Source organism: Hippichthys cyanospilos, chromosome 14 (genome assembly GCF_059441005.1).
Source record: "Hippichthys cyanospilos isolate Australia breed blue-spotted pipefish chromosome 14, RoL_Hcya_1.0, whole genome shotgun sequence".
Taxonomy (NCBI): domain Eukaryota; kingdom Metazoa; phylum Chordata; class Actinopteri; order Syngnathiformes; family Syngnathidae; genus Hippichthys; species Hippichthys cyanospilos.
In genome coordinates this window covers 5,270,999-5,284,864 of record NC_142382.1, presented here as the reverse complement: position 1 = coordinate 5,284,864, position 13,866 = coordinate 5,270,999, and the positions used below count along the sequence as shown (strand labels likewise).

The 13,866-nt window shown below is 40.1% G+C and overlaps 1 protein-coding gene across 2 annotated transcripts in view; it reads right to left on the bottom strand.

The window, feature by feature from the left end:
• pacrg (PARK2 co-regulated) overlaps positions 1-13,651 on the bottom strand; it is a 153,784-nt gene extending 140,133 nt beyond the window's left edge. Inside the window, exon 1 of one of the 2 annotated variants that reach the window (XM_088433241.1) lies at positions 13,453-13,651. In XM_088433241.1, the coding sequence (XP_088289367.1) occupies positions 13,453-13,521 (69 nt within the window). In that variant the 5' untranslated portion in view covers positions 13,522-13,651. Of the gene's footprint in view, positions 1-1,926; positions 2,017-13,452 lie in introns of those variants that run through there. The other variant, XM_088433240.1, reaches the window with a different exon arrangement.
• Between the last annotated feature and the right edge of the window lie 215 nt (positions 13,652-13,866).

Below are 13,866 nucleotides of genomic sequence, written 5' to 3'. Positions count from 1 at the left end.
GTGAGTTCAGCGCGGCGGGGGCTCCCGCGGCAATACAGGCGATCCATCACCGTGCCGGGGCCTCGGACCGCCATCGCCCCGAAACGCCTCGCTCGGATGTGAGATGAGGCCCCGCTTTGCAAATGAGACCGCTTTAACGCCTCGTCGTTTTCCGTCCGGATCGTTCGATCCCTCCTCGCCTCGCATCGGGACCGGGACGCCACTTCAAGAGGGGGCGCGTTGCCTCACCCGTTTTGCTGACAGCAAAGCGGGGAGGCAGACACCCGCTCGAGCTCGCTGCATTCGGTCGGCGTTCTCGGTTGAGAGGTTATTGAAATCCGCCTTTCCTCGGGGGAGGGAGCGGGGTAGGCCAGTCGTGGAAGATGGAATAGACAGGCCGGGGGTTTTCTGATAAGGTCAGCTTGCGCGGGCAGCAAATTAGCTGGTTTTATTTTGCAGTGGAGTGGGCACCGAAGCAATGGCGAGCCTTTTCCCACGAGGATTTAGCAGGAATTTGAAACGTAATGCTAAAAACGTTTGGCGTTTTGGCAGGAGCTTTTACACCCATCTATCCATCCATTTTCTTACAAATGCAAAATTTTGCTTTTATTTTGATTTTTTTGCATGTCCAAGACCCCTTGTTCAGCCGTACTGAAACTAAGCGTAGTTGCACATCCACTACATTAGGTGGCAGTGGTGCTTCCCTTTGTCAGACAAATGCACAAAATGTTTAAGTAAATCTGCAGCGGTCCACTTTTTGATTCTTTCAAAAAAATGCTATTTGTTTTTGCCGTTGCTGGGGTTTGCAAAATATTTTTGGGGGATGTAACAAGAAATAATTGAACAATTGGTTTACACGCACATCCAAACCTAGAGCAACAAGACCACTCCAATATAGTCGAAGGATGTCATTTTCCAACTCATTTAACAAAATCGCTCTCATCAAATTTTAGTAGGATTTTGTACAAAAACCTGCACACAAACACCACTCAATCAGCAAAATGAGGAAGGTTAAGATTATAAAAATGATATATGAGCCATCAAATTTCAGAGATAATAGCAAATTACTTTGCACATTGATAGCCATAAAACAACAATAGTGGGATTTTTCTAGCCGCACTTAGAAAGTCTTTTTGAGTTTATTGCAAGGTTTTGTGCTCATGTTTGCCAGGAAATTAGCTGAGTCTTGATTAAAAAGCGTTCTTTTTGTTTGTTTTTTTACTCTATTCTACTAAATTCTCTTGAGATAATTTCTTCAGTTTTCATTTTACAGCCACACAGCAGCAACAAATGAAAAAATATGTCTTCTGTCTTGGCTTGTTTTCCATTAACAGTATATTACACAGTACTGTACAAAATGGATGTGGAATGACAGAGTTCTTATGAGATTTGAGTTGGATTTTGAAAAGGCAAAGCAATAAGAATAAAATTAGAGGTGCAAAGATTAACAGAGTAATGGCCCCAAATAATTAAATGATTTGCCCGAAATTGTCCAAATCCTCAGAATTTAACCTGTTGACAGTATTTTTTTTGTTTAGTCATCTATGAAAGCAGACTGATAACCATTGTGTTAAATATAAAATAATTGCAAGCATCTGCTTTTATTTTGTTAAATAGTTATCAATATCTTAGCCTATTTTGTAATAAACGCACAAATTGAATTTTTAAAAAACTCATTTTTATTTTCCGCACCTAATATGAGGAAATTATCCTATTTATGAATCAAAGGATACGAAGTCAAACGTTTTTGAAACTTGACGAAATTATCAACGGATTATTTATTTGTTTTTTGTATGTATTTATTTATTTATTATTTATTTATTGTTTGTATTGCGGGGGGTTAATTTTCGAATGGCTTGTTTCAGGTAAGTGAAAAGGAGCGAAGCTCCGTTCCAAATTCTTATCCAAAGAAAATCATCTAACAGCATCGTTTTGCTTACTCATTACCTCTGCAGGGCAAAAGACTCGGCTGGCTGGTGGGAAGCTGATCTCTTTCAGCGGAATAAATCTGCGCCACCCCATTAATCTCTCATGACTAAACAGCATGAAACGCACGGGTTTGCCAGCGAGCTTTTATAACGTGCAGAAATTAGCCGCATTGTGAGGGACAAGGTCGGACGGGAACGAATGAGAAAAGAGCTCTCGGTGGCTCGTTTTATGCGGCGCTCACAACAAGGCCGGACACAACAGAGGGAGCACTTTTACAGTTGTCACTGTGTCAAAGGCTTTTGGATCAACAATATCGCACACACAAGCACAAGGGCGAGCGGCGCTGTTGGCTGTGAAAAGTGACGACAATGCAACGCGGCGACACAATTACGCGCCCGCTGTCACTACAAAGACTCCGGGATGAAACAGCTGACAGCTACCTGCTATTGAAGGCCTTGAAAGAAGGATCGCTTGAAAGAAAAATGCCAGCGCTTCAAGGCCCGGAGAACGCCCCCTCTGTTCCACATCTCCTCTACGGTTTAACACCTTTGAACGGGGCGATAGGAAATACTGTGCGTTTAAAAAGACTAGCTTAGTGTGCAACGTAGCGCGAATAAGAGAGAGGAAGCAAAAACGCCGTCAGTGTTTTCCATCTTCTCCGTGTGGCCCACTTATCAGCTGGGCAGCAGGGCGGTCGTATGCTTACATGGCCCCATTGGCTGATTCGCATCGCCAAACCACGGAAGGCACGACGGCAAGCGGTGAATCAGCTCGCACGCCAGAGGAAGGAGAGAATAATATATCAGTCCTACTACTTGGGTGGAAAATAGACAAGTCCATGAAGAGAATCTTGAGAAGTTTAAGACAGCGATAAAGCACAAAAGGTGGTCTCCGTTCGTCTCAAGTCAAATCCAGACAAGTCAACCAAGTCAATTTTTAATAGGAAAAAAAAAAAATCAATGCCAACATGTTTTACTGAACAAACCCATGGCAGGTATCTAAAAAGGTGCACTCCACTCATGTCATGTCAAATCCAAAACAACACACCTAAAACATCTATGAAAAAATTCAGTTGAAGCTAGTTAGTGTTCTCCAATCACTTTAATGCCCTCTAGACACAAAAGACACAAAAAAGTACCGTATTTTCTACACTACAAGGCGCACCTAAAAGCCTTAAATTTTTTAAAAAGCTGATGGTGCGCCTTATAATCTGGTGCGCCTTATATATGGAAAAAGTTTTAAAATATGTCAGTAATTAGGGGTGCGCCTTATAGTGCGGAAAATACTGTACCTATTGGTGGCTACAACATGTTTAAAGACCTGAAAGATGCAAGGGCCACGTTTTTTTCATTCATTTGCAACAAACACAATACACATTTCTTTATGTAGCACATATTCAATATTCTGTTTAAAAATAAAACAGACTGTGACAATGAAAAAAATTGAGTTGTCACTTCAATAGCATGAGCGTTTTGCTAAGAGTTAGCACAATCACAAACTAATATCAATTGATGCCTAGCGGGCATATATTATGATGGAAAGCATCCATGTAGCTTCTCCCATATGATCACTGCAATCTTTTCATTTACCGTATTTTCCGCACTATAAGACGCACCGGATTAGGCAAACCCTCAATTAATGACATATTTCAAAACTTTTTCCACATATAAGGCGCATCGGATTATAAGGTGCACCCTCAATATAGCAATATTCAAAGTAATAACAATAATAACTCAAATAATAACTCAAAACTCTCAATAGCATAATAACTCAATGTCAATATGACGAACCTCGTCAACTGTAAACACACAAAAGAAACAGGTAAAGCTTACTTTATCACTTCATTCCCCATCTACAAATCCCAATCTAATATTGATCCATATATAAGGCGCACCTGATTATAAGGCGCACCATAAGCTTTTTAAAAAAAATTAGGGCTTTCAGGTGCACCTTATAGTGCGGAAAATACGGTATGTTCCCAGAAGCTTGGCAGAACCTTTTGTTACTGAGGTGCTTTTACGCTGGTTTTACAATACTTGCAAAAATCGATCTTTCACCCAATATGGTTTTATACACAGTGTAAAGGCAATCAACAGTGGGGTGACACGCACGCATGTGTGGTCAAGAAAAAAAAAATAAAGCAGTGCATTTTCAAGTTGTGGCTGTTAGAGAAAGCAGTGATGCAGCGCATTGTCTTTCCAGTCCTAATCAGTAACAACACCGCGGGGTATTAAAACACTATGCCGGGCCATGAAATTAATGAGACACACACGAAAAACGAAATCTCTGACTTGCTGCACTTGACACCACACAGCGGCGAGAGAGAGGGAAAAAAAAATAATAATTTATACGCACTAACGAATGTCATTATCAAAATAAGTTACGTCTTGACAATAAAGATCATCATAACCGCATTTAAGTTATGGCCACACTGCCTGTTGGAATATTAATATTCTTGCAGTGTGCAATGATAATATTTGCCTGAAAGATGCTGATTCGGATGAGGAGACTGAAGATATTGAAAAAAAATATACACTAAGTGGACTTATCGAGTGGCCAAATGATTTATTGGATCTTATTTAATGTATTCCGTACACTTTACATTTGCAAAGCATCATTAAGAGTCATGACGAGATCCCAAAACTCAGAATATTATCCAGTGGTTTGTGGCTACTGGAAAATGAACTCCAGGCCAATGTCCAATCACAAGTATAGTATGACTTTCTTTTCCTAGAACTCAGCCTTGGTGCCTTGAAGGCTTGTCTGTTGGAAATGATGTTGAAGGTTTGCCTTCAGAGAGAGCGAAGGGAACGTATCTGAAATGTGACCTTTTACTTAAATCAAACTTGGCCAGACCTACACTGAAGGTTATATCCTTGCTCTGCTCCAAGCACAGACACACTGTATATTTTTTTACTTCTTAATATGAAATGTGATTCTTTAAAAAAAAAAGTATTTATTTAGCAGAAGAGGCTAATTGGTTAAGATGTCATTGAGAACATTATTCTTACAACCAAGATTTTTTTCACGCTGCATACAAACCGGATGTATTTTGTGCATCAAATTCTGCATTGCTTGACTGAAGATTATACAAAAGATACAAGATTTTAATCCGTATGATGTTTACAAAAGGGATGGGCATAGGAGTATATTTCTTTAATATACTACAGGAGGGAAATGACTGGTCAATTAAACCATATTCTGGTTTCATCTGACGTCAAATTTAAAGCAACATTAAGGAAGTGTTCAAAGTTCATAAAATATTTGTATTACTCTTCTGATAAAACACTGACGCCTACATAGCTGAAAGGTTATTTTGTTATGGCATGAGGCAGGTCTGTATTGCTTTTACCGGCACTGAGCAATTCAGAGCAAAGTGGTAGGAACCCTGCCACACAAAAACTACAAATGTGCTGACTGCTGTACGGCATACTTTACATCACTTCCCTCTTTTCCTATTTGGTACAAAGACAGCATTCGATTTGAATATCTACGCACAATTACTGAAGTCATAACAGAAGCTGAAAAAAAAAGATGAAAAGTTTAGTCTGAAGAGTCAAGGATCACCACTGGCCCAGTTTTCACTTACTGGCGTGAGTTCAAAAACCGGGAGAGATTTCCGAGCTATTCTGTTCCTGGTGGACTAGTGAGTAGCTTTTAATGCATGAAAGCCAGCTAGCGCAAAAAGTAATCAGTGTCATATTTTGCAGGTCCAAACTGACACAAGCAGACATGCATCAAGCTCAAAAGTACAATACTATTTTCACACGATTAGGGTGGGATAGGATAGGATAGGATGGGATAGGATGGGATAGGATGGGATGGGATGGGATAGGATGTTGGCATGACACCGCAGTGTAGCTCTAAGAGATCTGAGATTAAGGAAAACAAAATGTAAGGGGATGAGGAAGGATGAAAACAAACCTTCTGCCATTTCCCTAGCAAGAGCTATAGCATAAGCCTGGAAAAAATAACATGCATAAACAAAAAGACATCACAGACTCTGTAGACATACATGTAAGTAGGAAGGGAAGGTTTGGGGCACGGGGTATGTCGCAAACCACACTAACTAGCAGCCAGATTCATTGCATTATTTATCCTTCACACAGCCAATAGAAAAAGAAATGGAAATCGCTTCAACTGCAGTCAACTGGGAGAACAAATTTCATGACACTATGTGGTGGTTTTCATGTGGAATGTCGTCTTTACTCAGGCAAAAGAAAAAACAAGCACTTTTGTCCATATGGCGCCACCATAATCTACTAAAATAAGAGTTATGTGTCGCTTTAATGGGAAAGTCATGTCAAGCACTGTGATGTCATTTTCAGACAACGGCAAGGGAGAGAATGGCTGCCCCATGAGAGATTTCATTCATGTTCCACAAATGGGATGTTAAACAAAATGACATGTTTAAGGTAGTTGTAGTGCGTAGAGCATATTATTGTAAAGAAGATATTTTGTCTCTACTTCCCCTTCTCAATCACTGCCATTGACGGGTACAGACGTCAAAGATCCGACCTTTACTGGGCTGGCAGTCAACAAGTTAACTCATTTATTACCACTGACAGCTATACAAGCTAAAAATCCATTTTAACTGGGCTGCCTTTAAATAAGTTAACTACATTCCCAAACGGTTCGGATGTGATTTCAGGTTATTTCGACTTCATTTTATCAAGTGGCGAGGATAAAACAAGAAGGTTTTCCAATGCAAGCAGCACAAACGTACAAATCTGCTTTTTGCTCATTTGAATGTGACATCAAATACTTTTGTATTCAAACCTAGTGGCACAACTCCCAGTTGGGAGTGTTTGAGAAAATACACCTTATGAAACAAGCCTTTGTTGTGAGGACCACCAGCAGGGATAATGCTTGAAATGATAGCCCACCCTTCATATTATCCCAAGAGATAAAAAAAAATATATATATACATACACAATTATAGCTTTGAAAAACAGAAAAACTCTGTCGTGGCCAAGCTCTCAAACTGTGCTTGTTGCTGCAGCCTTTTTAGTTCCGATGAGAAGAGACACATTGGAATGCGCTAACAAACAAATCCAAACAAGCTTAAGCAAAAAATGTACCCGTTGCACCGAGCGCCAAGAACTGGCAGCTTTTGAGCTGATTATTCGGCGGAGCGGCACGCATGTCAAGGTCACCGCAGGTTTACTTGGGTGTCATCAATCCCTGCTCGTCCAATTCATCCATCCAGACATCAATCTATTCAATCGGGCCTCCCTCGTGAGCACCTCTTTGCTCTGCATTGCAGATTGCCAATGTTCTGACAGTGAAAGCGGCGTCTAGACTATTTGTATGAGCCTTTGTTTGCCTCCCCTTCTATCCCACACCTCTAATGACACGAATAAATCAAGGCCGTGTGAATGAGCCACAAGTCAATTCCGTGCAAAGCAGGTAAAAGATTTTTTTTTTTACTTACACGATTGACAGTTTCCTGTACCGATAAAAAATGGACTGCATTTCCTTTCGTTCCCACAGCGAAAATGACCAATCAATGCATTATTCAAGCCCTCTCTGAATGTTTTGGATTTATATTTCAGTTATAAAACTGAACAAAATAATATACTAAACCAATTATCATTGACTGACTGTATTGTTCTTCTACTAGTTATTACTAAAGCAACAGCACCTCTGCAGGTTGAAGCGAGCAGTGCACTTTAATGGGCCTCTGGTTTGAAAAATTTGTATTCTCACCAATCAATCGTAGTTTGCCTGGCTTCCTGCTTTTCATTTGTGGAAGTGCGATTCAGTTCGGCGATACGATATCAGTAGTGCTTGCAGAGTTGACTCAATCATTTTAGATGGCAAGATGTTTGTTTTTTGTTACATTTGTTTGTTTTTTAAACCTGTCTGTCATAAAAATAGATTGCCAGTGACGGGGCACTGTGACTTGCTCAGAACAATTAAAAAACAAGAAGATTTTTTTTTTGTCATTTAATTAACAGTATTTATTTGTACTAAACATGGCGCACATTTCTTAATGGACCAAATGTTTAATATTGTGTTTAAAAATAATATAGATTATATTAAAGTGGACAAAATAGAACTGTCAATCTAATACCGTGATATTTTTTCTCATAGATATCAGACCATCAGAATCGATTAACGGCCTACGCCTACCCTCAAAAAATCTCCCACTGTCATAGCGTTTACTAAAATGTAAATGGCAAAATCCAGCCAAGCCAAGCTTTAAAAAAAGAACATGATGAATGTATGTTCTTCCATATAAAAAAGAAGTCTGACATTTTTGGGCATTAGCATCCACGTCAGCATCTGTGTCGCAACTTTGCAGAGGCAGCCAGGCAGACAGGCCAAGCAACGTCAGTTAGGTTTGACAAGACCAGAAGAAATGTGTGTCAAGGGTGGCAGATGGAGCGTTGAGCATCTGCCACAGTGCTGAAGCACTTGGCTGAAATCAAAAGGGTGAGTTGAGGAGCCTTCAGAAAGACAAGCAAAGCCACGTATAAGACCCGGCATGCTCCGCAGATCGGGTCTAAGGGGTTATACCGCATCTTTCTCTTTGTTCTTCACCTGAAAGGAAGAGAAATGAGGCAAATCCTCAAATTGGGAGGGAAGAAGAAGTGGAAGGGAGAGCGAAATGAGTCATGAGCAGGTTGGCTGTCTTCTCCTGCCACGACGGGCTGTGTTGATCAAACACTTGTTAGTAGGATTTGCGTCAATGTTTCCGGACAGCGAAGGTAATGAGCGGAGGTAGTTGAAACTGAAAAGATGCAAGGCTGCCATGTGGATCTTTTCCGACAGTATTAAGTGTCCTCGTGCCTCGCAGCCTTTTTCCTAATGTCTGAAGGCAAGACTCCATACCTTTAATTTGTGGTGATTCTATTCCACATTCTAAATTAGCAGGTTATCTTTCCAGGTTTGATTCGGTTGAACTCGGTTGCATTCACATCTTATTCAGTTGAAACTTTTTTTTTTTTTAGAGCCCTTAATGGATACTACGGGCAAACCATATTGTTTTTGTAAAGCCATGTTTCTATCGACGATATCAACCCGGCTCTACTCTGCTTTGCGCTACTCTGTTCCACTAAACTTTGCGTCTCCAACGTCATCGCAACAAGCCGAGAGAGCGCCTCCTCTCTTCATTAGTGATGTAATGTTAAAAACGACCACAAAAACAATGGAGAGTGCGGCGGGATTATTGTACCTGATGGTTGGTTTGTGGCTGTTTTGGAATATTAGATCAACCAGTTGCCCCATATAATCCGCTGCATCTTATAACATAGTGCACTGCATATGAAATTTTCTAAAAATCCAGTGCTCCAAAAATTCAGTAGAGTAGAAGGAATATAAAACTTACACGCGTCATTTCTAAATGAAATCCTGATGAAATTTTTCTGTGCTGGTCAGAAAAATCCAAAAGGTCAGTCTCATGTGAAGGCCACCATGTGACATGTTTGTAGCTGAATGTCAAAATATGTTGTCTGATACCGGACATAGATTTTTCCGCTATCGGCCGTCTGCCATTTAACACTCAAAAGGACCCCCTATTTCCAGCAAGGACAAGTAGGAAGTACTAAAGACGGTTGATGAGATTCAGATGGTCTATTATAATGAATCCATCCATCTATCCATCCTCTATAGCACTTATCGTGTTCAGGGTCATGGTACTGGGTGGAACCTTTGCTAGTTAACTAAGACAAAATCCACCTTGGACTCATCACGATCAATTGCAGAGTGCTTGCGAATGGGACACAGATGTAAAATGAGGAACTAAAGAAGCAAAGTGTATGAATATAATCAAAAATGACCCTGTGACCAGTTATAAAGAATGTTGTTAGACAAAAGTTTGCAACGGTTGTAGCATTTCTGAGTGGTCTCCTGGGTCCCTTCCCCCCACCAAATATATTAAAATAAAATCTGCCTGAAGGTATTATCAAGATGGCTGCCAAGTGACGAGACATGCCACTGAAGTGCTTTGGCATTTGCATGCATAAAGGGAAGGGAGTATGTGCTACATATTAATAATGTGGAACAAAGTGAAAATACATTTGATGAAAACTGACTTAATTAATCACAATACAAACACTGTCAAGTGGGTCCAGCATATTACCGTTGACTAAATTGTTTACCGCATCGAGTGGAACAAATTTGAACGCCAAGACTAAATGCGAGCAAATTGTCTTGACAAAGACAAAATGCAGCTCACGAGGTAAGTGTACCTATTACGGTCTTTCATGAACAAGGTTGTTAGTCACGTGTTGTTGTACTGAACTGTTAATATCACTAATAAGAGTCAACAACTGCTTCATCACTATTGTGATTTATGAACTCTAAATCAGGCCTCTACCAAATATGTATAAATAAGTTATGACTTGGATGACAACATACAGACCATCATATGTCATGAAACTAAGACAATTCCTGATGCCTATCCCAGCAGTCTTCAGGCAGTGGGCTGGGGACACTCTGGACTGGTTGCCAGCCAATCACAGGGCACGCAGTGACGAACAATCATGCACCCACACACAACGATGCACAATGGTGATTCTGTTTCTTGTTAAATATGAATTATTTTGATGGCAAGAGCGACTGGCTGGCAACCAGAGTGGTACTCAATTAGTGATGTGACAAAAGTGAGGACCCAGTTGTTTTCGAAGACCGGGCAGGGGGGGGTAGGAATGCCCAGAGGTGAGTCATCAGAGTTAAACAGGACTTGGGGGTGTATTTGGTGAGGAATTTGCATTTTAACAAGACTAAAAGCTCCAAATAGTTAATTTTGCATGACAGAGGCCCTTTGAACGTCAACCCAATCATTGCCAGCTCAGTAAAAACCGTTTTTTGACAACATTGGTTGTGAATGGCACTGAATGTGTTAATAAGGATACACTGTAATGTAAAGGGGTTCTTCTAACAGACCCTTAGAGGATTAGAAAAATCTGAAAAAATTAAAAAGCAGATTCAGTTGCAAACCGAAATATCGGATAAAAGTTACTTAAATTAAGAGTCAAATAATCGGTTATTGGCACTTAATGGTAAAGAGGAGTCAGAGCTGCAGCGTGAAGCCAGCCTTTAGTGCATGAAACATGCCTAAAAAAAAATGAAAATAAAACAGACCGCTCAGCATAATTACTTGACTTCTAACACCAATCCCCCTTAAGCGTAATAAGACCCCATTAGCTGACACCATATTAAGCAAATTGATTTCAAGGTCATTGTCATCATCAAAATACTCGAACGTGAGCGCAAATACACCGATGGCTCCCATGTGTTCTGATTCAAGACTGACAAGCTCCTTGATGGCGCACAGGTCAACACGTCCTCTGCGTTGGTTAGCACATGACACGGGGCTAATTAACTCCAGAGCCGAAAATAAAGGCTCTGCGAGGGGCAATAAACATTCTCCATTAAAAGACATTTAATTAGAATGCAGGCTACAAGGCCTTCAAGGAGAACGGAACAAACACAAAGGCCGGTGTAATTGTCCAGAGAGCTCTGTGGAAAGCAAACATAATAAGACACAATCAGCCAAGCGATTCGCGAGAGGTCACGCTGGCACATTTCGCCGCAGTATTTTCAGAATTGTGTTTTTGGCAACTATGGAAAAGGTCAAACGCTTTGAGACAGCGGTACGCTAAAAGTCCACGTCGGCAATTAAACACTAATCTGTGTGTCAACACCTTATTGAGCTTTGGTGTAAAAAATAAATCCATAAAAAATAAGTACAGATGCTTTTTTTTTTGTTTTTTTAGGTCTATGATAACATAAAATAATCACTCAAATGCCTCCAAAAGCTTCTTGAACAATATTAGCAATTTTAAAGCCTTTTCTGGGTTATTTTTCTGTTCAAAAATAAACAGTGCCAAAACAAAATGAGATATAAAGTCAACCTGGCTTGTATTACTTGCAAGGTATTCTGGAAGTGAAAATTAACGCTTGACTCGTCACGATCCAAACAAATATTTTATTTGTCACAATGGAAACAGACTTTATCATGCACCTGATTATTTGATTCTTGTATGGCTTGTCGCCAACGTCGTTTTCTACGCGAATTGTCCAACATTCAGTTCAATTTTAAATGAAATATATCAGTTTCTACTTCTTATGTATGTTCAAAGATCTAAAAAAAAATATGTACTATATAATTCTGTTTTCCCATGTGTTATTTTTTAAACCATGTGAGCCATTAGCCTCAAAAATTGTTATTAGAAGGAACCTTAACCCCTCCGCGTCAATTAAGACCCAATTTGTGCTATTGATCTTGATACAGCCAACAAAAAGCATAAAAAAACACTAGGAGGCCATAAATTACCATCGATTGTATAAACACAAGCTCAAAACGTCACCATGCGTTCATTCCTAAATGCTTGCAAATGGGATTTGATTCCAAAATCTATAGTAGGGACACATATCTCCATTGAGCTCAAGGGGTTAAAAAAGGTCAAAAAAAGTGTAATGATTCCCATTTTACAGAGCTTTTAAAGGGAATGCTTTATTCTGAGCTCTAGCCTGGATATACATGAAGAGGGTATGCACACTTGTGCAACTACATGCTAAGGTTCGTCAAAAAATCTTAGTATTTGAACAGAACCGTGCAGACTATTTTTTTATTCACTGTAACACTATGCGGGTGTTTGCAGTGACACCCCCAACCTGCTGTTATTTCTACCACCTCGGTAAAAGAAGTCAGCGGCACAGTGAATAACAGCTTTGTTCTTCACACTGTCTGCAACACAAGGTGACAACCTCCCCCCTAGAATATAAACTGCATGGGGTTCAACATTTTTTTGTTGCTTTTTTTTCTGTGAATACATAGGGGATGAATCACTGGGAAAAAAAATGGCTAAGACTTTCAGTGGTCGGTGTTAGTGATTCAATTTCTATGGGCACAAATACTTTAAAGTCTAATAAGCCTATGCTTCAAGTCCCCGTAGCCTTTCAAGGCTTGAAATGGCCCTGTCGTAACCCACAAATCACAGCTCGCCGCAAAGCTGCCCTCTCCATGGCGATATCTCAGCGCCTGTGAGCGAGGAAAACAACACAAGGGGCGGAAGACATGAGTAGCAAGCCCCTGAAAAACTGTTTTTTGTTTGTTTTTTTTTTAACCAGCCTGTGGTCTGAGAGAATCAGTCAGGTTGCACGTCATATCTCCTCCTGTGAGGGTGAATATTAAAGGGCTTTGCAGAAATTTGTTTAAATGGAGCACAATATGATTGGCCGCTTGCGGAGTTGACTCACAAAGCTGCTTCTTTGAAAATATATATATTTTTTAGTTTTTTTGCTGGAGGACAATACAGGTTTTTGCATTCATGTTATTTTATTATTATTATTTTTCCCCTGCATTTACACATTAGGTAAAAGTCTTAAATATCTAGAGTATTGTTTACATTGTATTTTATTTGATGTGATATTCATTATTTTATATGATTATTTTTTTCAAACTTGATTTTTCTCTTCGTCACAAGTAGTCTTCTACCTTCAGCTTAACAGGTGTGTTAATGCTTTCCAAACGAGGCTAATGCTAACAATGCTAACGTCAGATCGGTATCCGCGTCAAACGACGTCACTCACCACGGAGTTTTTCATAGCGGCTTTGATGGTAAACGCTTGAACGTGTGGCGATGTTTTACTCCTCAACATGTCCTGAAGTCGTCCCCTTTTCTTTTTCTTTTTTTTTTTTGTTAATTCTGGCTTCGAATAGGTGAACGTTTGCCTGGTTGCTTGGCAACTTTATACAGACGCCGCCGATAGTTAGTGAGCGCGTGTGCGCATGCGTGCGTCAGGAGGACCGTTACCGTAGCAACCTGCCAGCTGCGCTGAAAACTACAGAAGGGGAAAAAAAAGTGCTGCACTTCATCAGCAAAACTCCACCGCGTTAATGCGTGTATAATAGGTTGCACTTAATTATTCAACAGTGGCGTTCCCCCCACAACACATTAATATAGAGAGCCCGTTTATTTTATTTATTTTCATGCGATCATTAGG